This window comes from Pseudonaja textilis, chromosome 2 (genome assembly GCF_049901715.1).
Source record: "Pseudonaja textilis isolate UNSWEBS1 chromosome 2, rPseTex1.2, whole genome shotgun sequence".
Lineage (NCBI taxonomy): Eukaryota > Metazoa > Chordata > Lepidosauria > Squamata > Elapidae > Pseudonaja > Pseudonaja textilis.
The window spans coordinates 57,617,996-57,642,849 of record NC_141991.1 but is presented as its reverse complement, the minus strand read 5'-3'; the positions used below and the strand labels follow the sequence as shown (position 1 = coordinate 57,642,849).

General features: G+C 37.0%; 1 protein-coding gene and 1 long non-coding RNA gene across 4 annotated transcripts in view; one reads left to right on the top strand and one right to left on the bottom strand.

Moving 5' to 3' along the window:
- The window catches only part of SFMBT1 (Scm like with four mbt domains 1), a 120,030-nt gene that overhangs the window by 27,352 nt on the left and 67,824 nt on the right, over positions 1-24,854 (bottom strand). For all 3 annotated transcript variants that reach the window (XM_026724736.2, XM_087923987.1, XM_087923986.1), the window contains exons 3-8: positions 14,867-15,015; positions 9,908-10,002; positions 4,429-4,669; positions 3,814-3,902; positions 1,973-2,219; positions 737-834 (exon numbers count right to left, since the gene is read on the bottom strand). In XM_026724736.2, coding sequence (XP_026580521.1) covers positions 737-834; positions 1,973-2,219; positions 3,814-3,902; positions 4,429-4,669; positions 9,908-10,002; positions 14,867-14,894 — 798 coding nt within the window. In that variant the 5' untranslated portion in view covers positions 14,895-15,015. The remainder of the gene's footprint in view (positions 1-736; positions 835-1,972; positions 2,220-3,813; positions 3,903-4,428; positions 4,670-9,907; positions 10,003-14,866; positions 15,016-24,854) is intronic.
- The window catches only part of LOC148126862 (uncharacterized), a 116,693-nt gene that overhangs the window by 64,929 nt on the left and 26,910 nt on the right, over positions 1-24,854 (top strand). The gene's annotated exons all lie outside the window — the stretch shown is intronic.

The window sequence follows — 24,854 nt, the reverse complement described above, 5'->3', positions numbered from 1 at the left end:
AACATTTTCTTAGTATCTATGCATGTATGTAGATACACATGTACATGTGTACGCGCACACACACAGCAATTTTTAAAACACCCTTATTTTGTTTGGGTCAGTTTTCTTTTCTGCTTTATATTGTTGTTGATATTTTAGTTTTTTGTCAACATCAGTGAGGCAGTCACCAAGAAAGAAAATTATTTATAATAGAGAATGAGACCTTCAAAATATTTTCCATTGATAAAAGACACGTTCTACTTGTTTAATATTTCTCTGAAAGTAATATGGGAGTTTTCCACTTATAGGAAATCAACAAATTAAAGCTATCAACAGTTGCTCTCTCAAAAATAATTCAGCATGCTTTGTTCTTATGGTACAAATATTTTACACAATAGTTATTTTAACTAAGACTTTTCTAAGAAACATTCTTTCAAATAAATTGACATATCATAACATTATGGAATTGCTTATTTTTTTAAAAAAATTGACAAAATATTTTTGAAACTTTCAAAACTGGTTTCCCTGAAGGATGGGAAATCAAAAGTTTATCTGTTTCATTAATATCTAAAATAATCTATACATTATCTTATGTAGTATATTTTAACATTTTAAATTACCTAGAGTTTCTGCTATCCAATAAGTAAAAAAGCTTAATTAAAATATTATCTTGTCTAGTTCCCAGAAATTACTTTTCGTACATATTAGATTTAATCATAGCATTTTCTAAGAAAACAGTAAATGCCAAATGTCACACCTTGAACAGATCAGTGGGCACTAACGATTCTTCTTCTTCTTCTTTTACTTTTGCTAGAATTTCTTGCCATTCTGTCTCAGTCTTCAAATACCTAATAGCTTCAATAAAAGAATGATAGTTTGTTATCCCATTAAAAGTAAAACATAGAACTTTTAAAATGAATATATTAAATTACATTCATAGTAATGTAGCAATAGCAGTAAGATTTATATATACTTCTTCATAGTGCTTTACAACCCTCTCTAAGTAGTTTCTGAGTCAGCATATTGCCCCCAACAATCTAGATCCTCATTTTACCAACCTTGGAAGGATGGAAGGCTGAGTCAACCTTGAGCCAATCAGAATCGAATTTCTGGAATAAGCAGTGAGTTAGCCTGTAATACTGCATTCTAACCACTGCACCACCACTGCAAATAATGAAGTAACAAATATTTCTCCCTAATCTGTGTTCCCTATGAATGTTGAATATTGTCTTTTTAAAAAAAGCCCTCTTGGCAAACTCATATTTTTCAACTATCATTAAAAAATACAAGAGACTTAAAAATACTTAAAACTCAGTATCTAAACTATAAAACTAATGTTTATAAATAATATAAAAACATTAAACTAGTAAACTACTAACTGGTATAAGTGACTAAATTCCTCAATACCAAACTACTGATTTGATAAATTACTAAATGTTAACATAATTAATTCATTAATCAATCTTTTAATTACAATTACAAGTTAGTGTGAATATTTAACTTCCATATGCAATATAGCACAATTTATCTAATTATCATTATTTCAGTAGATTTTAAATTCCTTTTTACAATATTGCAATTTTTTCAGGAAGACAAAATTTCACTATTTGCGAGATGATTTTAACTATTGTATCTGTAGTAGATATCGGGAGCTATCAAGATTTCTTACATAAAGGATCAGAATTCTACAAGTATCTCTGTATAAATAACAGTATAGAAGGACACCGACTGGAATTCCTAATGTGCATGCATTTTAGTTTGTAGAGTACTCTTACAGTGTAACTAGGAAGGTGTGTGTGTGTTTTTTTCCTCAAAAGCATAGTCCAAGTGGAAACAAACAATGGAAACAAAGATTATTTTAAGAATGATATGTTTCCAAGGCAGCTTGACACAAGTATCATCAAACAAGGGAAGGTCCAGAAAACTACAGACAAATAAGATACTTTCTTTTAGTCTGCCGTGCTAGTTTGTGACTGAAAATTAAGTTTTGTACCTAAAGGTGGTTCAAGGATGTACCCTTGTTGAGATGCCCAACCCATTGGATGAAGAAAGGGATCTAAGTAGAACATCCATAAGTCATATTGTTCTACATCTCCAAGTCCTTCATAGCGCAGCCTGAGTCTTCCACCAATGTTTTCCAGAACAGAGACTATCCAAGCTCCTAGATAGTCTTTTAAGTGCTGACATTCAAGTCGTGATCCTGGTGCAATAAGATCCAAAGAATTTTTTCCTCGATGGAGCTGCAGAGTAAAAGGAAAGAAAAATGGTTAAGGACATCTGCCTATTCATCTATTCTAAAATACAACATTATTTATTTATGTATTTGCTTCATTCATTTTCTTATACATTTTATGTGTTTTTAATGACATTATCTGTAATATTTTTATATTTGTAACAGGTTCACAGTTATTGTGAAATAAGAAAGGATTTGCTATTCTTTTTTTTTTTTTTTTTGCTTTCTAGGCTGTTTGCTTTTCTAGTCTGTTTGCTTTTAAGTAACTAGTACATTATAGCATTGATTTAGATTTAAATGTATATTCCTTAATATAAATATATTATTTATTTATATATGTATGTCTATTTCCCGCTAATCCAGAATACTAATGGGTAACCAGTTCTCCATTTTAATGTACTTTTTTACAAGATGCCATTAGCTTCCCAAAGCAGCAAATAGAGCAAAGAACTGAGCCAATCTGTAAATTAGATTATTGAGCTCATGAAGCAAACTTTCGATTCACTGAATCTAACAGTATTAGAAACCCTTTCTACATCTATGTCACCACAGTACTTTTATTACATACAAAGGTGAACAAAAAGAGGTGAAGGTAATTTTACAGACCAGAAAGGTTACTTCCAATTATGGAAAGGTCATTTCTGAAAGTTATAAAAATAAAATCAAGATGAGCTTCTATAAAACATTCTTTAGGCCATATAAAATACAAGATAAGCATTACGGTGTCTATGTAATTGTTTTCTTTCTTCGCTTCACAATCACTCACCCAGCGTCTGTTTGAAGTTAATGAAGGCCCTGAATGGGTGGTACTTTCAACTGGTTTTCAAAGTTCTGACCATCATAGCACCTCCAGCAGCCCTGCAAATACTATCTGGGTACTTGCCATTGCAGCATTCTGCTGTCACATGAACATTATTTGAAATCTCCCCTGCCAACCTCTTACATGCAAAATCAATGGGGAAGCTGTTAGGGAAGGTTTCAAGTCATTCACACTACCAAACCCCTTCTCCAACCCTGCCTCATTCCATAATATTAACCCATCTGCCTGCCTGCTTGTGATTTGCCTGGGGCTTGCGACTGACAGCTTCTTCACTGACTTAATGAGAAGCCAGCAGGAAGTCACAAGTGACAGTCACATGAGGTTTTCGCTTAATAGCCCCCAAACCTTGCTTAACAACAGCAATGAGGACTGCTAGGCTTGTCATCACTAAACAATGTGGTTATGTGATGTCACGCTTTATGACTGCATCGCCCAGCAATGAAAATCCTGGCAACAATTGCTGTTGTTAAATGAGGACTACCTGTACAATAGATATGCCATCCCACTGATGAATTTCTTTCCCCAAAGAGTTCTCCATTGTAATCCCACCCCTCTTCCAGATTTTAATTTTATTCTGAAAATCACGTTACAGTGTCTTTTATAACTATACAGCAAATTCTCTCTGTATTAGTTTGCCACTAAATATATTCCAGAAAGATGAAGTTATAACCAAATTGGAGAAAAAAAACATGCGACTAATTAAAAAAATACAAGTGGTAATTATTAAGTTTTATTCAAGTGGACTCTTTACTTTTAAAATTGCTACTGTGTAGACACCTACCCCTTCTAGAAGACTGGCAGGAGGGCTGCATGCTCCTTTCAGAGTTTGCTGAAGGAATTCTATCTGATTGGGAATTTTATCCTTAATACCTAAAAAAAAAAAAACCTAAGTCAATCGATATGCACTCTTGCTATCTTATAAGCAGCTTGATTAAAGTTACAGTTATCCTGGGAAGGTCAAAAGCAAACCCACATGTCTATGGTTCAACGTGTCTGGAACTTTTGGATTACTTAAGAGTACATTTCAGAGTTTTATGAGCCGAGTTTCTGAGTTCAAGGATGATTAAATCTAGAATAGGAACAGGTACAGGATCTCAATCATGATGAACCAAAATAAGACTGTCAATAATATATGTTATTATTAAGTCAAACACTTATATTGACAAGATATTAAAAAGACAAATGGGTTGATATGCATATGACTTTTAGGTATCATAGCAAATATGTAAAAGTAAATGTAAAAGCAATTTGTGCAAACATATTTAGAGTGACACCCATGGAAAACCAAATGCAAAAATTTAGAGAAGAAGCCTGAACAACAAAATCTTAATCACTTTAAAGGTAGTTATTTTGTAAGTTTACAGGGCCTACACTTTGTTCCATAAAAGATGGTTACCTTCAGGCACTTTGAGGATCTTCTTGTTCTGCTCACACCAGCCAAGTGGATGCAAATCAGCTGTCATGATATCACACCAAAAATCAGCCTTGCGGTCTTCTCCATAACCATCATAGCGCAAAAGTAGTAACTGCCCACAAGTGGTAATGATTGTGGCAACCCAGTAAGTATCAGGGCCTGGTTTGATAGCAACCTCCAATTTCATGCCTGGCATGAAGCCATTTTGTGGGCTAGTATCCACCTAAAAGGAAAAAAAAATCAAGTCAGCAATTTTGACACTGTAACATTATTTAAAAAATATTTGGCACAAGTTAGGGATTTCTGTTGATAACTGGACAATAAGGAAGGTAATGAATTAACATTTCTGGATTGGTCAATTCAATAATCTATAATGGAAAATACTACAATCAGATTTGGATACAGTTTTAAGGATACAATGGTATTAACCTACATCAGACCATGTGTTCCCCCTCCCCCAAATAAATGATCAACATGGCAATGCATTTATAATTAATTAATTCACAACAATCTAGAAGCCCAGATTACAAACTTTAGTGTATAAAGCCCCTGCTTTATGCTCCCAGATTGCTACTGAAATCTATTCAACACAATTGATAATTACATCTATTTTGTACTTATAAACACAAAAAAACTAACTGACCTTACCAAGAAACTCAAACAATAAAGCCTTCAGGCTAAAAAAAAAAGGCTGCCTGATTCAAGATTTGATGCTAAAATATAACAATAAATTATTTTTAATTATATCATACCATCACCTATCATAATGAAGGCAAATTACACACATATGAGCAATCCAAATATCTGAATTGTATTTGTTCTGCTATTATACGAATCATGTGTGTGTGTGTACACATACATGTATATATACACACACATACACACATACATGTACACACACACACACACACACACACACACCAACTAAGCCATTGTATAAATTTTCATTCCCAATATATTCTCTTGAATTCTGACACTAAAAACAAACAAAAATTCTAAAAGATATTTGTATACAAAGTGAATTCCAAATCACTGGTCTTCAAAACAACTGAGAATCCTTCCTACTTCTGTATTAATTACAACTCTCTACAGAATGATCCTTGACAACTTAGATGACAGTAGTATACATTCTAATTAGGTTGCTTGTGAGTAGGAAAAATAATTTTGAAATCATTTTTATTAAATAAACTTTACCAATACAAAAATGTATTTCAAATTGGAAATGAAGCAGAATTAGATAACTGTCTTACTTAGATACAAATGGAAAGTTTACATAAATACACAGTCCTAGATGAACACATAAATCAAGGCAGAATTTGGGCAAAGAGATTCTAACTAACAATAAACTAACAAAAGTAAATAAAAAATATCATGTCATAAGAATAAGAACAAGAATAAGATGCCTTAATTTGATACGTGTCTTACTATACAAATAAAGTATGATTACTATGGACAGGAACCAATATATTCAAAACATTCTGTTTCTTGTTCCAATAGCACCCTCTCATGGTAATCTAGTAAGACTACAGTAGTACAAGGTGATTCAATTTCTTATGCAATCCTATGACACTACAGAAATTCTTTGATCTTGCCCCCAGGTAATAGAACTGCATTCTCCTTCTTTAATTTTTTAGGGTATACAAAGCAACGAAGTATGTTAGCTATTGAAAAACTCTGTACTTGATCAGACACTTATAGTAACAATATTTGGGGAGGGGGGGATTAAATTGGTAAAATTTATACCAGAAGATAATTAAATCTACATACTCACAACTCCCCCTTGTGAAATGGATACACACATATATATATTTATACAATTGCTCCAATATTTTTCTCATTTTCATATACAATACTTTGTATTTATATACCTGTACATTCACAGTACATGCATATACATGCTGCTTTCTTCTGGAATAAACCAAATTATGGAGAAAAGGAGTAAGAAATAGTCAACCATGCATGAGAGTAAAAAAGAGAGGGAAACATAGCTAAAACTAGCTTATACTAACATAATTAACTATACATCTCCAGGTCTTTCTATCACTAGGGGAGCGGGGATCTTGATACCACTGCATTCATTGCTTTTTGCCTCTGAATTTCTCTCCTTTCTCTTTTTGAGGATATCATAAACTCTAGTGAACCACAACTTTCTCTACCTTTCTCTGAACTCATTCACTTTTCTTTTAATATATTGTTTCATTCATTACTTTATATATTTATATAGCTGCCAATCCCACAAAACATGACTCTGGGCAGCACACAATAAAAACACACTATAAAAAGAAACAAGTATTCGAACATTTCATGAAGTCTTCATTCATTCCTTTGTATGATCAAAGACCTTCCATTCATATTTGTACTCATTTTTGTGTGCAACCTACACTCATTCAGCAGTCATTCATTCTTCACGTTATCTCTTTTACCACAAACACTTCCTAAATACTGATTCCACTGCAGTCAACTTGCATTTCTCAGACCAAACTCAATACTCACTTTCATACTACTAAGTAGGTTAAAATATGATGTAATGTATAGCCAGTTAGTTTCTTATTGATAAACACAATTTTCCTTGATCAAATCACATACTATCCACCATATTTTTAATCAATATTTACACATCTTAAAATATTTGTCCTTTATCTATTTTTAGTAAAATTTCTAAGCTATACAAATTCATTTACTTGTTCTACTTTTTACTATTAATTATTATTGCAATAATTCATTCTATTTTCCTTGTAACTCCGTCCCCCCCCCCCCCCCAAAAAAAAACAAAAACAAACCCACATCTCTAATATAACTGCAAGCATTCTTATACATTTATCCACAGATCTGCAAAACAACCCAGGGGACATTATACATTTTTGTTTTAACCCTGCTCAGCAGTGAATCATTCAATAAGCACTTCATTTATTCCTGCACATTCTTTACTTGTGTATTTTATCTATTTGTTGCATTTAATGATGGATCTTACTTTCTATATTTGAATAAAACATTCCATAATTTAAGCCTATCAACAAATGTATAATAAACATTCTCACATCCCTATATTTCTCAATTACTTGCTGAACAGAAAAATCTGATCTATATACTTCCTGTCCAGTATAAAGCTGGACTTCTCAAATTTCGCTCATTGTCACATCTTGACAGTCCATATCAAAACATTCTGCCAAATAGCCTCCCTAGGAATGTTTAACACAAATATTTTTTTTCATTTACTCGATACATTTCCTTCTGTTGAAGATAAAAATTACAGCATCCTACCAGTCATTTGGGACCAACGTATTCTTATGCATACATTAAACATGTCACATAGCCATTTCCTAGAAAATCCACATCCATATTTTAAAATCTCTTTAGTTACATAGCCCATACATGTAGCCTTACCACTTTTTCAATATCCCTCACAACATTTGTCTAACTTTTAATAATTGCAGGATTTATTTTACCATTTATAGCATTTGTTCCATTCTTCAACATCATTTCTATTCAAATCTCTATAATATTCTAAGTAATTTCTCAGTTCTGTTTTAATTATTATTGTTGATGATATAAGATACATTATGAAAACAGCAACACGTATACATCGGTTTTCATATCCACATGATTAGATCCTTCCCAGGGATCTAGGATAATTAAACTTATTGCCCTGATATATGTGCTGTTGTAAGTAATAAAAAAATGTCATTGGTAAATTGAGATTTTATCTATTCCTATTGTGTCCAAGTAATTTTTCAGATTTTGGTGTATGGCACCAAGCTCACTATTATTCGCACCACTAGTACTTTCCCCCCATTTATTTGATCTTTATTTGGAGATCTTTAAGTTTCCCTATTTTTTCTACTGGTAGTTATTTCTCACTGATTATCTCCAGCTATTGCAATGCCAGTTATCCATACTTGTTTCTTTATAACTATAGTCATGTCTGGCTTGTTATGGGCTGAATATGTATTTGGAAGTTACCACCTTAATGACTTCACTCGACTACTTTTTCAGTGTTGTGATTCCAACAATTCTTTGCTGCTAGTAAGTTATCTTTATTGTTGTCATATTATCGTTGGCCTTCATATATACTGAGTTCTTCCCAAGAACCTAGAAAGTCATAACACATTGTTGTAGTATATAACATAGAATAACAGGATTGGAAAGAACTTTGAAGTCTTCTACCCACTTCTTGATTTTATACTATTCCAGATAAATGGTTATCCAATCTCTTCTTGAAAACCTTTAGTGATGGAGCACCTACCACTTTTGGAAGCAAACCAACTGATTAATTATTCTCATTGTCAGAAAATTTCTTCTTAATTCTAGGTTGGATCTCTCTTTAATGATCTTCCCACCTATACTTTTGTGTCCTACCCTCAAGTGATTTGGAGAATAGGTCAAACTCCTCTTCTCTATTCTCTTGAGTACTAGAAGACTGCTACCATGTTACCTCTAGTCCTTCTTTTCATTAGATTAGAAATACAAGTTCCCTCAATCTTTCATTGTACAGATTAGCCTCTGGATCCCTTATCATCTTTATTGTTCTTCTCTGTACACCTTCTAGAGTCTCAACATCTTTTTTGTATCATGGTGACCAGAATCGCAGTATAAAGCAGTACTATGACTTCATGTGATGCTGATACTATCCCTTAATTAATGCAGCCTATAACTGTATTGACTTTTTGGCTCTTACCTAACTGTTAGGGTGTCAATTGAGATACCTAGATCCCTTCTACAGAGTTGTGTTTTTAATGGTGACAGCCCATAGATGTACTATATTCTAAAATGACCCTATAGTTTCTAAGTTATAATCAATGTATTTCTTGTTGAAGGTTATATGCTTTCATTATTTGAAACTAATAAACCAACATGTCAAAACTTACAGTCCCTGTTACAGTCCCTGTCCAATTATTTTGTTAGCAAAAAAAAAAAATCAGTAATGTACTTTTATCTGAAGCATTACATTTTAAAAAGTAGCAAGTTAATTTTGATGTTTTATCAGTTCACTTGTACTAAAAGGAAACAAAATAAAAAGGAAGGGATGACTGAGTGAGTAAGGTGTTGTCAACAAAGCATGGAAGAAAGCCTTAAGATGATGAGTCAGCAAGCTCTTTGCAGACTAATTATCTTCATGTGTTGTAACTGCAGAAGATTTCACTTTGCACCATAGAACAGCCACTCTCACTTTAAAAATATTTAAGTCAGCAATTCTTTGGATCTGTCTCTAGCACTAACTGAAACACAAGAGTCCCTCTTGCAAAGCAAAGGACAAAAATAAATGCTCTCTATTAGTTATTCCCCTTTAAATGGGACCTGTGAGGATATTACTAAAGCCCAAAAGTTACAGCAAAGAGCTTAAGGGACTGCACTTAGAATTCTCAAGGATCTGAAATGAAGAGCTTCTGCACATTATGGCTACCAAGGGATCAGAGTTTAAAGAACACATATAGAAGACAACATTGACCAGATGTTTACTTACATGTCTAAAAGAGCTGTGAGGTGCTGCTGTTGCTCCTGTATCTTCCAAATAGTCATCCCAACTGAACTCTGCTTCTTCCACAACAGATCCTCCATCTACAATCAGCCAGAAACAATGAACAAATCTTAAATGGAAAGATGTAATTGTATTGGCATTATAAATTTATTTACTGTAGATGTTTCTTTTCCACTGCTTTGAAGACAAAGGAAATATTCTATTGAAATTGTGTTTATTAAAATGTACATAACACCAAATAATATAGATAATATGCGCTACTGTCAATTAAACAATATCACTTGTCTGTCAGATATAAATTACTAAAGCCCTTATGCTGATATAGTGGTCTAATGCCTAAGCTGTAGTGAAGAGTTGTTTTTTTAAAAAGATAGAATGTACCTTATTTCAAGAGTAATGATGGAAATTATATGAAAAAACTTTTCAATTTTAAATTGATTTGGAAAAGAGTAACAGGTTTATGAAGTAGGCACTAAGCAATTTGCAGATATAAAAGGGCAGCTGCTTTTTCATAAATCATGCTGGATTTGTGACCTATGCCCATAAGCAGTGTTCTTTTTATTGTATTGGAGCTATCCTTAAACAAAAATATATTTTCACAGTCACTGGTGTTCTTATTCCTGAATGAAATGCACTTTTAATTTGGAAAAGTATACTTCTATGGATAAATACTTGTTTTATTAAATGGAAAAAAAGAAAAAAAACCACAGGTGCAAAAACTATGAATGAAGCAAAAGATCCTTAAAAATCTCACATCTTGCTCTTCTTCTACCATGTAGCAATTGTTTAAGGTTTTGCCTGATCAAACTCTATTTTAAGTTCTCAATTACTGATGGAAGAAATTCATTCACTTAATATGTATAGTATGTTTTCACAAATGCCTAATTTATATTATACAGATAGTCCTCAAGCTACAAACATTTGTTCAAGCAACTGTTTGATATATTACAGTATTGTTCAGTGACCGTTTGAAGCTACAATGGTGCTAAATGAATGGTACTTATACAAAGTCCCTTAAGTTACAACAGTTTGTAGTACCCATATGGTCACATAACCAAAATTAGGATGCTTGGCAGGTCATCTATATTTATGACAGCAGCAAGAAAATGGTAGAAGTGGGCGGTGGAGCACAAATCAGCAAAAACGTTGAAGTGCAGGGGACCAAAAGGGCAAAAAAAGGGGAAAGGGAAGGAGTTGAAAGGGAGGCAGTTCATTATCAAAGCCCAGAGCTAGGAGGGCCCAAGCCGCAAAAATGGGTCCCTGGCTAGTCACTGATGGAATTCAGTTAATGATGGCAGCAAGAACTGTTGGGATTGTGTTAACGTTTTTTTGTCTTTTAATGAGTTTGTAATCCTTTGCATCGGGGTGGAGTCAGGGCAACTGAATGGAGCAGAGTGTTTACTGGCTGGATGCCCTTCCTGTTGCCAATGCAGAGTTCACAGCTGATATTTACTCATTGTGCCCAAAGAGAGAAATATTTGCCGCTATCTAGGATTGAATTCACAGCCTTCTGATTGTGAGGCGAGAGCTCCAATTTCTAGGCCACTGGACCACTCTGGGATTGCCAACATGGTCATGTGAAATTGCACTTTATGATTGCACTGCTTAGCGATGGAAATTCCAGTCTTATCTGCTGTGGTAGCTCAAGGACTATCTGTATAGGGACATACATAATGTGTCATTCCTGAGTATGAGGAACCTGTGGCCTTCCAGTTATTGATGAGCTGTAATTCCCAGTAGTTGTCACTAGTCATGTTGCCCGAGGCTACTAGAGCTGGCATTCAGCAAAATCTAGATAGCTTAACAGGTTTACCTGCAGCTAGAAAAACCTAAAATTATAAACACTTATCACTATCTGTACGACACAGTGAAATAATTGGTTTAAAAACTGCTCAACCCCCATATGCTTATTTAGTCAAAAACATATTACAGCAAAAATTGGCCAAGTAGTGTTGGGCATTGGCACAAAAAGGACTATAAAGACCAGATGTTTTTGTTTGTATGTATGTATGTATGTATGTTCAAATCTGATTATTGGTTCTTTTTGCAAAAGAATAAGTGTATATTACGTTTTTTTTATTAACAATCTGATTTTTCATTCAGACCTAAAGTATTTTTTTAAGCTAACATATTGTAAGGCAGGCTTTAAAATGTAAGGGTTCAAAGACAGAAGAATAAGATACAGGAATACTGAATTTTCCAGGAAATAATACAGGACTAGATGTTGGCAATATTCGAAAGAAAAATGTGAGGTATTTATTTCAAAGCATTTCTGTATTCTTGCAACCTACAGTGTAATCATGTACAAAAGATACACTGAAGGATTTAACAAAGGACCAGCACAAGGTACGCCACAATCTTTAAAAATGTTGGAGTTAAGGACTGCCAGCAGTTAATCTGCTAACAAAGATACAACAGGAGAAACAGATGGGACTCATGGGGGGCAGAAGGAGGAGCTTACTTATGGCATAGCTTATATTTTTTTAAACTGCAGTTTTATCCCTTTCATAGCATATTGTTACAACCTACATCTTGTACAAAGTTATTCTGACCTATTATCTTCAGTGGAAGAGATGGGAAAAAAAGCAAAAGATACAACATAAATAAATTTGAGATACATATGAAACTCATTGTTCTGTGTCTACTCTTTATAAAGACCACAGATGCCAGATTTATCTGTAGTCCATTTTGTGCATTCTGGGAGAGACTAGGAATAGTAGACAGAACACACCTGACAGTTTCTCAATGCACTTTTCTCTATATACTGGTTCAAGGCAGCTGCATTTCTCTTGAATACTCATTCTTTCCTGTCATCCTCTGATACAAAAAAATATGACCAGGTAGTTTCTTAGGAGGCAAATGGAATATAGCTTATGCTAGGCTGTAATTTAGGAACTAGACTAAGATGGGAGAAATATAAGTTCAAGTCCATCTTAAGCCATGAAGACACATAAAGTAACTTTGGGCCTTACTGGGTCCTCACAAGAATAAAATAGAATATTAAAGTACTATACTATAGGGGTGCGATAGCTGTTCTGTAAATATTTAGACAGTCACTAGAGAAAGGCAAAAAAAAACAATTTTCTTCCATCTGGAGGTTGTCCAGATTTTTCTGCCAATATATGGCAACCCAAATGTACTATATATGAATTTTTGAAGAAAAAACAGGATATAAAGTGAACAATCAGTTGGCCCAAAGGGCTGGCTGGTTCAAGTAAGGGCTAAGGTACTGGTCCTACACTGGTTCAATGTAACTGTATATCTTCTCTATCCTTTTCTGGTATTATTTCTTATCTTGGATTTGAGTTAGGTTCTGCTATATTAATATATGAACATAAGTAGTTTTGCCAGCATTCCAATTTCTCCTGAAGATGTTCAGTTTCTGGTAATCCTGAATAGTTCTTGAAGCAGTACAGCTGAGGAGGTTGACAAGCAAAGTCAACCAACCCATGATTTTCCAGAGTCTTTTCTGCCCCTCAAATTAGGAAAGTCTCAATGGAGCTTATTGTTTCATTATTTTGTTTAAGGCATATAAAAATATAAGTGGGCACATGCCTTCCCCTGCTTGAATGCCCACCACTACTTCCTGATTCCTTAATCTTAATAGTAGATCTCTGCAGCTTTCTTTTAAAAGAATGAGAGTTTACATTTCCATTTGTCATGTTTCCTCAATAGTTCTTTTGGTTGCTAGGCAAAAATATTTTTATTCTTGATGGGACAGGAATGCTTGAGGATATAGTATTGTGTAGCTTTTCCTTTCTTCTTCTAATGCGCTGAGTTCATGAAAAAATATATAAATATAGTATAAGGGAATTCAAAGTTGTCTTTGTAGGTATGGGAAGTATTACTTATGTGTTCTTGTTATTATGTAATATTGAACCCGATGAAGGCCCGTGATGTCATCTTGTGTTTTGTGAATATAGTGACAAAAATGTGCTACAGTTATACTTCTAATTTCCCTAGATCCATTCAAGATTAGTAGGCATGTGATTACTGTCACTAGGACAATTTCCATTGCAATCTTTCCAATGCCTTTGCAAACAATTCAGGCATTTCTGAGTCATTTTTATTTTTTTGTATTTTTTCCCTTTCCAGGATCAATATACACTGTATATAATGACCATTCTGATAGCAACATGACTCTAATTATAAAACAATTTAAGCATGAGTGCAGGACTGCTCTATTAGTATACAACCAGCACTTTTGCACTGTTCCATAACTGCATTTTTTACATTTAATGTGGCTGCTGAATTGCTGACAGAATGACCAATATATTCAAAGTAAACCGAATTTGGAAAGGAAATATATACTCTGTGTATGTGTATGTGTTTGTATAAACAGATAAGAAAACCAATTTTATGTGTATAATTCAAAACCATGTCTCAGTAAGAAATTACATTTCATATTATCATTAGTGCTTCGGCAATAAATACCTGAATTAACTAATGTTTCAAAACAAAATAATGTAGCATTATTTCTCAATGTATTTTGTTTCATAGGAAGTGAAATGGGGAGGGTAATTAAAATCCAAGATTAATTTGTCAGTATTTAATTTGTCATGTGTGAAAGATTGCATCAAAGATCTCAAATGTACTATGACATTGTTCATTTTTGTCAATGCTGTATATTTATTTCTTGGGAACTCAAAATGATGCATTTCAAGATATCAAAAATGAAATCATAATAAATATTAATTCCAAATGTTAAATATATAGTTTTTAAATTCTCAAATTACAAAATATAAATATAACATGGGTATAACACACCATACATCACATTTAAAGTTCTATATTAAAAAATAACTTCTGTAAGGAAAAATCCTAAATTCTGTTTTTATATAGTCCAGACTTGCATAAAGAAATTGTAGCAATGACTTATTTGGGGGGTCAAATAATTCTAAATACGCTGAGTTGGCATGACTTCCATCTCCAGAACTGTAATACCTGTCTCATGCTGCTGTTCTCCATTCATTTCCACAGCAATCTGGTAATACGCCTTGGGAACAGAAAGTAGAAAAACTCAACCCAGTCACTGTCTTGATCTCATCAGCATCCCAGTGTCTGCTTCTTCAAGCTTTGTGTTGAAGCAAAAACTGTGAAGAAAATTTAGAGGCACATTTTTATCCTTAAATCTACAGCTACATTTTGTTTCTTTCATTTCTGTAGAATTAGAACAAGCTCAGTCAGCACTTCTACTTGATTCTACGCCAAAATCTACTTTTTTTCTAATACGGAAATGATTTTGTTACAGAAATCTACAATGCTACAGACTATTATAAACAGGAGACTAAAATAATGACACAGGTTCACTTTTAAGGTATAAATTGATTTTGTCTCACTTTCAACTTCTTAAGTCCAATAAAATAAAAAGGCCCTAATTCATGAGAAACTTCTGTCACAGTTTAAATATCTGCAAATTTTGCAAACAATTCTAAATGTATTGTCCCTATCAAGTAGGAATACCCTAGTATCAGCAATAAACTGGGTGCCCTCGTGCGGGAAAGTTACTCCCCTTGAAACAGCGAGGCTGGCAGCGAGCTGTGGCTACAGGGAAAAAGAGACGATCAAAATATAGAAGAAAAAAAGCCTCCGTAGCACTTTGACAGAGCTACGAACCAAACCTGCCAGCACAAGTTGAAAAATTAGAAATTTCTACTCAAAGATTTGCGAGCCAATCTTTTGCCATGTCACCATGGGGCAAGACCGAGTTGTGAACTGGGGAAAGTGACAGTTGACAAGGGGTGTGGTAAAAGATTAAGGACTCAGTCTCCAGGCAGAAAGGCATGTGTCAAGCCATCCATGGATTCTCCAATCAATGTGCTGCAGAAATAGATTGCACTTTTAAATGAATAATATTTTGATTGAACCTTTGTTGAAGAGACTTAACATTCTTGTTAAAGAGCCACACATATTGGTGGGCACAATATTGATATATGCTTGTTAACTAGGTCTTCTGTATATTGTATGAAAACATCCACTGTTTTGACTTCAGAACCCAAAAGACTGCCAGAGAGGTTATATCAGCAACTGTTATTATGATAGTTGGCAAAATGCTCTAGGAATAGTATTATGTAATACTAGAGACATACTATTGCTTAAAAATAAGGCAATTATATTGATGATAAGTAGAAAAATACAAAATACATATTAAGACAATATACTTATATTTATGCCAAATAAAAGGGGCATTGGTACTTACCTGACACACCCGTTCTCGGTGAGCTGCGGCAAGCATCTAGAGAGTGGGAGGTGCTTAGTCTCTGCTCAGATAGGCTGGGCTTAATTGAATAGGACACTGTTACTGCTCCCTGGCTCCTCCCTAGCATTCCCCAGTTTTGGCAAAGATGAGGTGATGCAACCCCCATCTTCTATATTGGTCTGTTTGTGTGTGTTTTTTTAAACTTATATCCAGATTAGTCATTGGCCGGAACAGGACCAAACCAGACGGATATTGGGTGGGGCTGGGTGCTCGTCGCAGCTCACCGATAATGGGCATATCAGGTAAGTACCAACGCCCCTTCTCCACTGGGCTACTCCGAGCATCCAGAGAGTGGGACATACCAAAGCTTGGCTTGTCCTACAGGAGGGTCTCCGTCTGGGTTGGAACCCCCCCACAGTCCGAGTGGACTTGTTCTAACATCCTCCTATCAAAAGAGGCTTCAGCAGAAGCAAATACATCAATTTTGTAATGCCTAATGAAAAGCGATGGGGAGACCCATGTTGCCACTCTACATATTTCTGCAATAGGAGCTTGCATGGCCCAGGCCACTGAAGTTGCCGCGCTCTTTGTTGAGTGGGCCGTGATGCCCCTAGGCACAGGCAGTGATTGAGTCTCGTATGACTTGGCTATCGTGGCCTTCAGCCACCTGCCTATAGTCGAAGGGGAAACTTTCTGCCCCTGAGAGGTTGGCTGAAAGGATACAAAAAGAGCTTCAATCTTTCTGAAAGGAGCCGTACTACGCAAGTAAGTACGTAGAGCTCTGCGGACATCCAGTTGGTGCCATTGATGCTCTATGCCCTGAGAAGGTCTGGGACAAAAGTTAGGGAGAACTAGTTCTTGTGACCTGTGGAAGGCAGAATTGACTTTAGGCGTGAATGTGGGGTCTGGTCGAAGAACCACTCTGTCAGCGTGGAATATACAGAGGTCCTTCCGGGCCGATAGGGCTGCGATTTCTGATATACAACGTGCTGATGTTATAGCCACAAGGAAAACAAACTTGTATGTGAGAAAATGGAGGCTAACAGCTTTCAGGGGTTCAAATGGACTCTTCGTGAGTGCTGTACCTTTTTAAGGTCCCAGGTCGGGTAACGATGCACCAGTGGTGGACATAAATTTGTGGTGCCCCTAAGAAAACTCTTTATCCGTGGGTGATGGGAGATAGATGGTAGACCTTCCCAAGTCACCACTGAAGCAATGGCTGCCATTTGTCGTCTTAAAGTGTTTGGAGAGAGGCCCCTATCAAGACCATCTTGGAGAAACTCTAAAACTTGTGCAATTGACTGCGAAAATGGGTCCACCCTGGATTTGGTGCACCATTTGAAGATAGTCCATGTGGCATTATATATGCGGCTCGTAGAAGGGCCCTGAGCCGCTTGAATGGTATTAATCACCCTGGCCGAAAAATTCTCCTTTCTTAGATGTTGTTGCTCAACCTCCAAATGGCTAGGTGGATCCACTGAGGGTCTGGGTGTTGGATCGGTCCTTGGGTGAGCTGAATTTTGTGCGGTGGAATTTTCCACGGTTCTTCTGTGGACAGGCCCCTGAGATTCACAAACCATGGCCGCCTGGGCCAGTAGGGTGCCACCAAGATCAGGTCCGCTTTCTCGTCCAGTAGTTTTTGTGCCACTTTGGGTATCAATGGGAGAGGGGAAGGCATATAGGAGACCCCTGGGCCACCGGCACTGGAGTGCATTGATGTTCTCTGCCCCCTGGGATGGGTATTTTGAAAAGAATCTCGGGAGCTGCGAGTTCGGGGGAGAAGCGAACAGATCTATAACTGGCAGACCAAATCTCTGGACTGCCTCCTGAAACAGGTCTGGATACAGACATCATTCTGATTGGTCGATCGTGGCCCTGCTTAGCCAGTCTACCTGGGTGTTTGTCAGGCTGGAAATATGCTCCGCTCTGATAGAGGCTAAGTTCCTTTCCGCCTAAAGGCACAGTCTCTCTGCTTCCCACATGAGATGTTTTGAGTGAATCTCCCCTTGTCTGTTGATATGTGCTTTTGTCGTGATATTGTCTGTCAGTATTAGTATGTGTCTCCTTTGAATATGTGGGAGGAAACTGCAAAGGGCCAGATGGACTGCCCTGAGCTCCAAACAATTTATGCTGTTCGATTGCTCTGCAGTTGACCAACACCCTTGAGCCAAGAGGGACTGAAAATGAGCTCCCCATCCAAACAGGCTGACATCCATGGTTATGGTGAGTCTTTGGGGCTCTTTTAGTGGGCAACCCTTGTTGATGGCTGCAGCCGTCCACCAGTGTACATATAGCCGAACCTTTTGTAGGAACTAACACTCTCGTCCTGGAATTGCTGAATCCCGATCTTTGGAATGGAAGCAGATACCATTGGAGCGATCTAGTGTGGAATCGAGCCCAAGGAACAATATAAATACAGGAGATCATTTTTCCCAGCAGTTTAGACAAACTGGCAAGAAGAACCCGTTTGAGGGTTCTGATAGACTGAGCTAAGGTTTTAATGCTCTCCTGTCTCTCAGGGAATAGAACTACTGTGTCTATTATTGAGCCCAAGTGAGATAAACAAATGGCTCTTGGCCCAATTAATGGAAAAAAGCATGTTGTTGAAGGGTTCGTAATCTAATTTGGGTATCCAATTCTGCCTGCCTGGATGAGGAGGACAAAATCAAAATGTCATCCAGGTAGCACTGGAGCCTAACTGGAGTGCTCCTAAGGTGTGCGGCCAGAGCTGCCACAACCTTTGTAAAAGTCCTTGGGGCTGATGACAACCCAAAGGGCAGGACGATGTATTCAAAATGTTGATTGTTGTAGCAGAATCTGAGAAATTTGGAATGTGAAGGTCTAATTGGTATGTAAGATAAGCCTCTGTTAAATCGATGGAAGTCAAAAAAATCACCCTTTCTTATGCTAAGGAGAATGGATTGTAACGTACTCATATTGAATTTGCAGTAGACTAGAGTATGCTAGAGATGTTTTAAATCTAGGATTGCCCTCCACCCCCCGAACTCTTGGGAACTACAAAAAGTAGGGAATAGAATCCACGTCCATGTTGATCCCGGAGTACTGGTTGGATGGCCTTAATTTCTAGTAAGTGATTGATCACTGTCTCCATCAGTTTCCTTTTAACTGGATCTCGGGAGATATTCATGAAAAAGTTCGGGGGTGTGGAGGAGAACTCTAGAGACAGACCAAATCTGATGGTGTTGTGAACCCAGGAATCCGAAGTGGAAGAGTCCCATTGGTCTGCAAAGAGACTTAATCATCCTCAAATGGGAGCGAGATCCCTGTATTTATCTTGAACAGTAAGAATCTCTGTTTCCAGTTCCCCTGAAAAATCGCTTCGTTTGTCCACCCCTGCGAGGTCTGTCGGAGAATTCTGATCTATCTGACTGCTGGGCTCCCCTATATATCGGTGGTCTCTGGAATCTGGGGGAGAATGGGCCTTGATAATAGGGATGAAAGGAGCCTCTCTGAAAGGGCTGAAAAACTCTGCTGTCAGAGCGATGAAGAATGGAGGGAAGGATCTTCTTGCTTCTGATCTCAATTAGAAGTGGATCCAGGGCAGCGCCAAACAATTTTGGGGGAAATTGGGGAAGAGGCAAGTTTCCATTTGTGTTTGATATCAGCTTGCCAATGTCTAAGCCATAGTAACCGGTGGGCTGTAACCTGCAATGCCATGGCTCGAGCTGAAAACTTGACCGAATTAAATGTAGCATCTGCAGAAAACTCAATTAATTTGGTGATGTCCTGGTGTGCCCGAACATTAGACTTTGGTATGGTGTCCCTCAAGTGACGTAGCCATCTGAGTGAGGTTCTGGTGAAGGACGCGGCTGTTGTCACCCTTATTGCCCATGCATCAGACTGATGTGCCTTTCGGAGTGTTATCTCGGCTTTCTTTTCCTCCGGTTTGAGGGCCTCCTCCGCTTCTGTGGGAATGGTGGAGGAGGATGCTAAGGCCACCACTGGCTCATCTACTTCAGGGGTATTCAAGGAATTAGAAAATCCAGAAGCTAAATTAAAAGAATTTCTTATCAAAACTAGTAGGGATTGGATACACTGCTGCTGAGGTCCACTGTTTCTGGATCAGATCTGAAAACATTTGTGGAACCAGAATAACCTCAACTTCATTAATGGTTGTGAGAAAATCAAATCTTCCAATTCTTTCTGAGGTTCTGGTTGAAGAATGGAAAGAGACTTTACAAATCGAGCTGTGGTTTTGGCCTTGAAAAGAAGAGATTTGAAAAGCTGTGGATAAAATAGCCCCGTAAAGGTGGGTTGGTCTGGTTTGAGGTCCTCGGACATGCCTCTTTCTAGGGTTCCTCCTCCAAGGGGACTTCACTATCTGGAACTGATACTGCATCTACTTGCTCCATTTGGGGCTCACCTTTTCTCTCCTCCTGTACTTCTGGATGCATATGTGAAATGAAAGAAACTCCTCTTGAGGAGGTACCTGAGGATAATGTAGGTCAGTTCTGCACAGAGATCTTACTGAGAGTCACATTCCGATACTGGTATCTGTCTGGTCATCAAGGATTGTTGGACCCTGGCTGTGATTCCTCTGTGGATTGCAAGCTCCATCCATGCCTTCATAGTTTCTGGTACCTCATCTGACAGGAACTCCTCCTGTCGTAGGCCAGCTGCTGTTGGATTGAAGGTCGCCTCAGGGGCTCGCCTCGGGATATTTATGCTTGGTGGGGCCTGTAAGGTGCTAGCTGGCCTGGGTGGCATGGACAGGACTAAGGCTATTAGTGGCTGTTGAGTCTGATGGTGGAACTGGGGGCTTGGAAGTTCTTTCAGCCTCCTTAGAGCGTTTCTCAATTTGCTTTTCCAACGCCTTCTGGCGTCAGGTAGCATCTTTCTCTGCAGCCTTCGAAGGACCCTTAGATTTCTTGGATTTATCTAAGACCCATGTCTTAGGGCCACCTCTGTTTGCCGTTGCAATTCTATAGTTACTCCGATTATAAATTAATCTGTAGTAGAATATGAATAACAATATCTGTGAATATATCTACATATGGACGTCCAGGGTCCTGTACCATCACAGGGGCAAGAACCCTATCTCTACTTTCACTCCCCTTTTTTTAATTATTTGATTTTATGTTAATGAAATTTAATGTTTTTTTTGTAATAAAAAATATTTACAAATGGTCTAATTTGATAATGCTCAATGCCAGGTCAATTCAAAGAAAGAAAACAACAACTACAGACCTTCAACAGCTGACTGATCAGGCTGATCTGGCCTGGTACTGCTAAGTAGTACAAATATATATTCACTGTGAGGGCAGCCAACAATCTTTACTTATACCTCCCTGAAACCGGAGTAAAGGGAGCTGCAAATTTTAATTCTCCTTTATAAGCTGTGTTAAGCTTTGAAGAAATTAACGCCTCTCACAGGAAATAATTCAAGAATACGGCCACATGATGCAACGTGGATAAAAAGGCGAAGTCCTGCAAATTGTGCACCAAAATGACCACTGCCCAACTCTAAAACGGCACCAGATGGTTGTTTTGTTTTGGCGTCAACACTGCTACAACCTTAGTCAGACAGTCATTTAAAAGGGCACCAAAAAACGAATACTGTGTAACTGAATGATAGAGGGGACCAGGAGGGCTCCACCGCCCCGCCCCTGGAAATTGGGAGGAAAAGCCGCTGGTGAAAGGTAATTAGGAACCGAACGAGCGCGCTATATTAAAAGTGGCTCAAATTTTGAATCACAATGGCCAGACAGAAAATATTCAAACAACAGCAAACCGCAATCTCTGGGGAAAGTGCGGCTGCCGAAAACACGAAGCAAATTATGATTGCTGTGGGCAGCAATTGGCCCGATCGCCAAAGCGATCTGCGTCATTCCAACTGCTTCCCCCTCCCTTTTTTTAACCAAATTGCTGTTGAAATTGAGAAAGATGGTCAAAGAATTTAGAATACTGACTATCTAATCAAACCTAAAATGTTCCTGCTCCGGCCAACGATAAGCTGCCTATCACACCAAAGGCTGAGCTAAAACTGGGGGACACTAGGGAGGAGCCAGGGAGGAGTAACAGCGTCCTATTCAATTAAGCCCAGCCTATCCAAGCAGGGACTAAGCACCTCCCACTCTCTGGATGCTCGGAGCAGCTCAATGGAGAAATTAGCAAATTACTAGCAACAGTAGTATAATACAAGTATTTTTAAGCTCTCAAAGTTCCCACTCTTCGAAAGCAAGACAATTAAAAATTCAATAAAAAAAAAGACAAAGGAATAAATCTCACCATGCTAAATTTAACTTGGTACAAATTCTCAGCTGACCTAAGAAAGAAGCTATCTTAACAAAAATTTGGGTTTTCTACCTTTCTTAGTATGCCATAGTATACTATAATATTAAATTATTTTTATGAGAGATTATACCTTACCTTTGGGGAAAAAACAGCTGAAGAATTTAATTCTTGTGAAACCTCATCTTATTACCTTTTGATTCCACAAGATCTTTTAATATACCACATTAACTAATTTCACCTACATAAGAAGACACTTTCTTACATTTAGGTTGTAACCCAGGTTAACACTTTCAAGATCTCCCAATACATTTAATGGTCTAAGTCCAAATGTTATTAGTAATTTTCAGTGGTGGTATTCAACCGGTGTAACAACAGGTTCAGTGAATGCGAAGCATTTGAAAGCTGCCCATTTTCAGCTCTAAAACTCAGCTTCTAACGCAGCCCCAGTACAACAGTTGATTTGCGTGGCAATCCGTTGTGCCTTGCGAATCAGCTGAGCTGCAAAACACAGAAATATAGGACAGACCAGAGCAGGGTCGGGTGGGCAGGGCCAACTGATCGCCGGAACTACTGGTTCACACAAACGGGGGTGAAGTGGTAGCAGCCCACCCCTGGTAATTTTCAGTACAAAGATTGGAGAACTTTGGCCCGCTATAAGTCTGACTATTGCCTGCCACTAAGGGCAATCGTTAAGCATCATCAGCATTAGTTCAACAATTTCTGGACAGCCGTATGTTTCATGCAAATTTTTTAAAGCCCTAATTTTTTTGCAGCCAGAATACTTGAGGCTACTTCCACAGGAAACTAAACCTTGTCATGCTTTGTCATAGTGGGAAAAAAAAGATGAACGCGTGAAGAAATAAGGCTTCTTTACCTATGCTGGAATACTTATCAGAGAAAAGCCAAAGAATCCATTCCCTCTCTTTGCAAAAAGGTATTTTAAAAGCTTTTGTTGTTGTTGTTTTTATTTTGACACTATAGTATTGCTACTCTTGGATTTTCTTTGCTGCTATATGTGTTTTTCCTGTTAATTTGGCTTTATATTTATATTACAGGTGGGCAGGACAGAAACTATGATATGAATACAAGTGGATGCCTCTTTTAAGTAAGGGTACATCTTAGAGGCTGTGCTCCAAAAGAGCACAGAAACCACTGAAAGGGAGGCTTTGAAGCCCCTGCAAGATTTATGGCAATAATTATGTTGACAAGTGTCTCCCTTAAATTGCCTCCCCTCTAAAAAAAAACCCAAAAAACCCAGGCTCTATACATTTCTAATAGATACTACATATCCTCAGTCCTCATCTATTTCAGACCATCAGCAGAGAACTTCACATTAGAATCTATGTTCAAATCAGTTCAAAATGGAGACATTACAATATAATTTTCCTATAGGCTAAAGTAATGCCAAATAGAGGAATATCAGCAAGCCAATACAGGATGAAGAAACTATAGCACCATCACAGCTGCCTGATTTATCTGCAATGAGCATATATGGGAAAAACTTCAGGTACTGTGCATCCCATATTTATTCAGTGAAAGAACAGGTGTAGTGCATATACAGATAAAGTAATGTTGATTCAAACCCAGCTATGTGTTCATCCAGGCTCCTCAAACCTCAGAATTCAATAAATAGTTTTGTTAAAAAAAGAAATTGGTTGAAGCTTATCAGCAATTGAAAATACCTTCCCTCAGTTGTGGAACTATCAGCACCTTTTAACTTATAATGCTGATGTCAAAAATCCAAAAGATGTTTTCAGTCCTGGACAGATTGTTTGCATCACTGCAGCCGTAGCTAACTGAAGGTGAGGAATATCAATTTACTTTGACTTTTTCTATTTGAATTTAACACTTTAATTGTTGATATACTAATCTTAATTGAATTTAAACTTATCTGTATTGAATGACACCCTGGATTTTAAAGTACAAAATGTGGTAAGGCTTAACTAAATGTGTTTTTAAAGTTCTAATCCTTGAATTTATATGCAGGCAACCTTTCCCAGAGATTCTGGGACTGGGCTAATCAGAAGGCAAATATGGAAAATAATTGCAGTAGCACATAAAAAACAACTTCTCCCTATTAGATAGCACACTGGATTTAAAAGTAGAAAGATGTAGTAAAGCTTAGCTAAATACATGTTTTAAGGTTCTAATGTCAGCTTGATATGCATCTGTGAACACAACAATTTCATGAAATTAAAGGTTTATTCATGATAAAGTATGACTAGAGGTGACTGAATAATTAACCCAATAAAAGATTATGTATCCTAATCTAGGTAGGAAAAAATAAAGAAATATTTCGAATGCATGTTAGCATGCTCACTCTTGTAGAGTAAAAATATAATTACCAATTACTATGAACTACAACAAAGATAAAACTGCAAAGTGGGTGAATTTATAATCTTCTGCAGTTCACTACTTGGCAATATGCTAATGTTCTAAAAGCCAAAATAACTCAGGATTTAAAATATAAAAATGGAT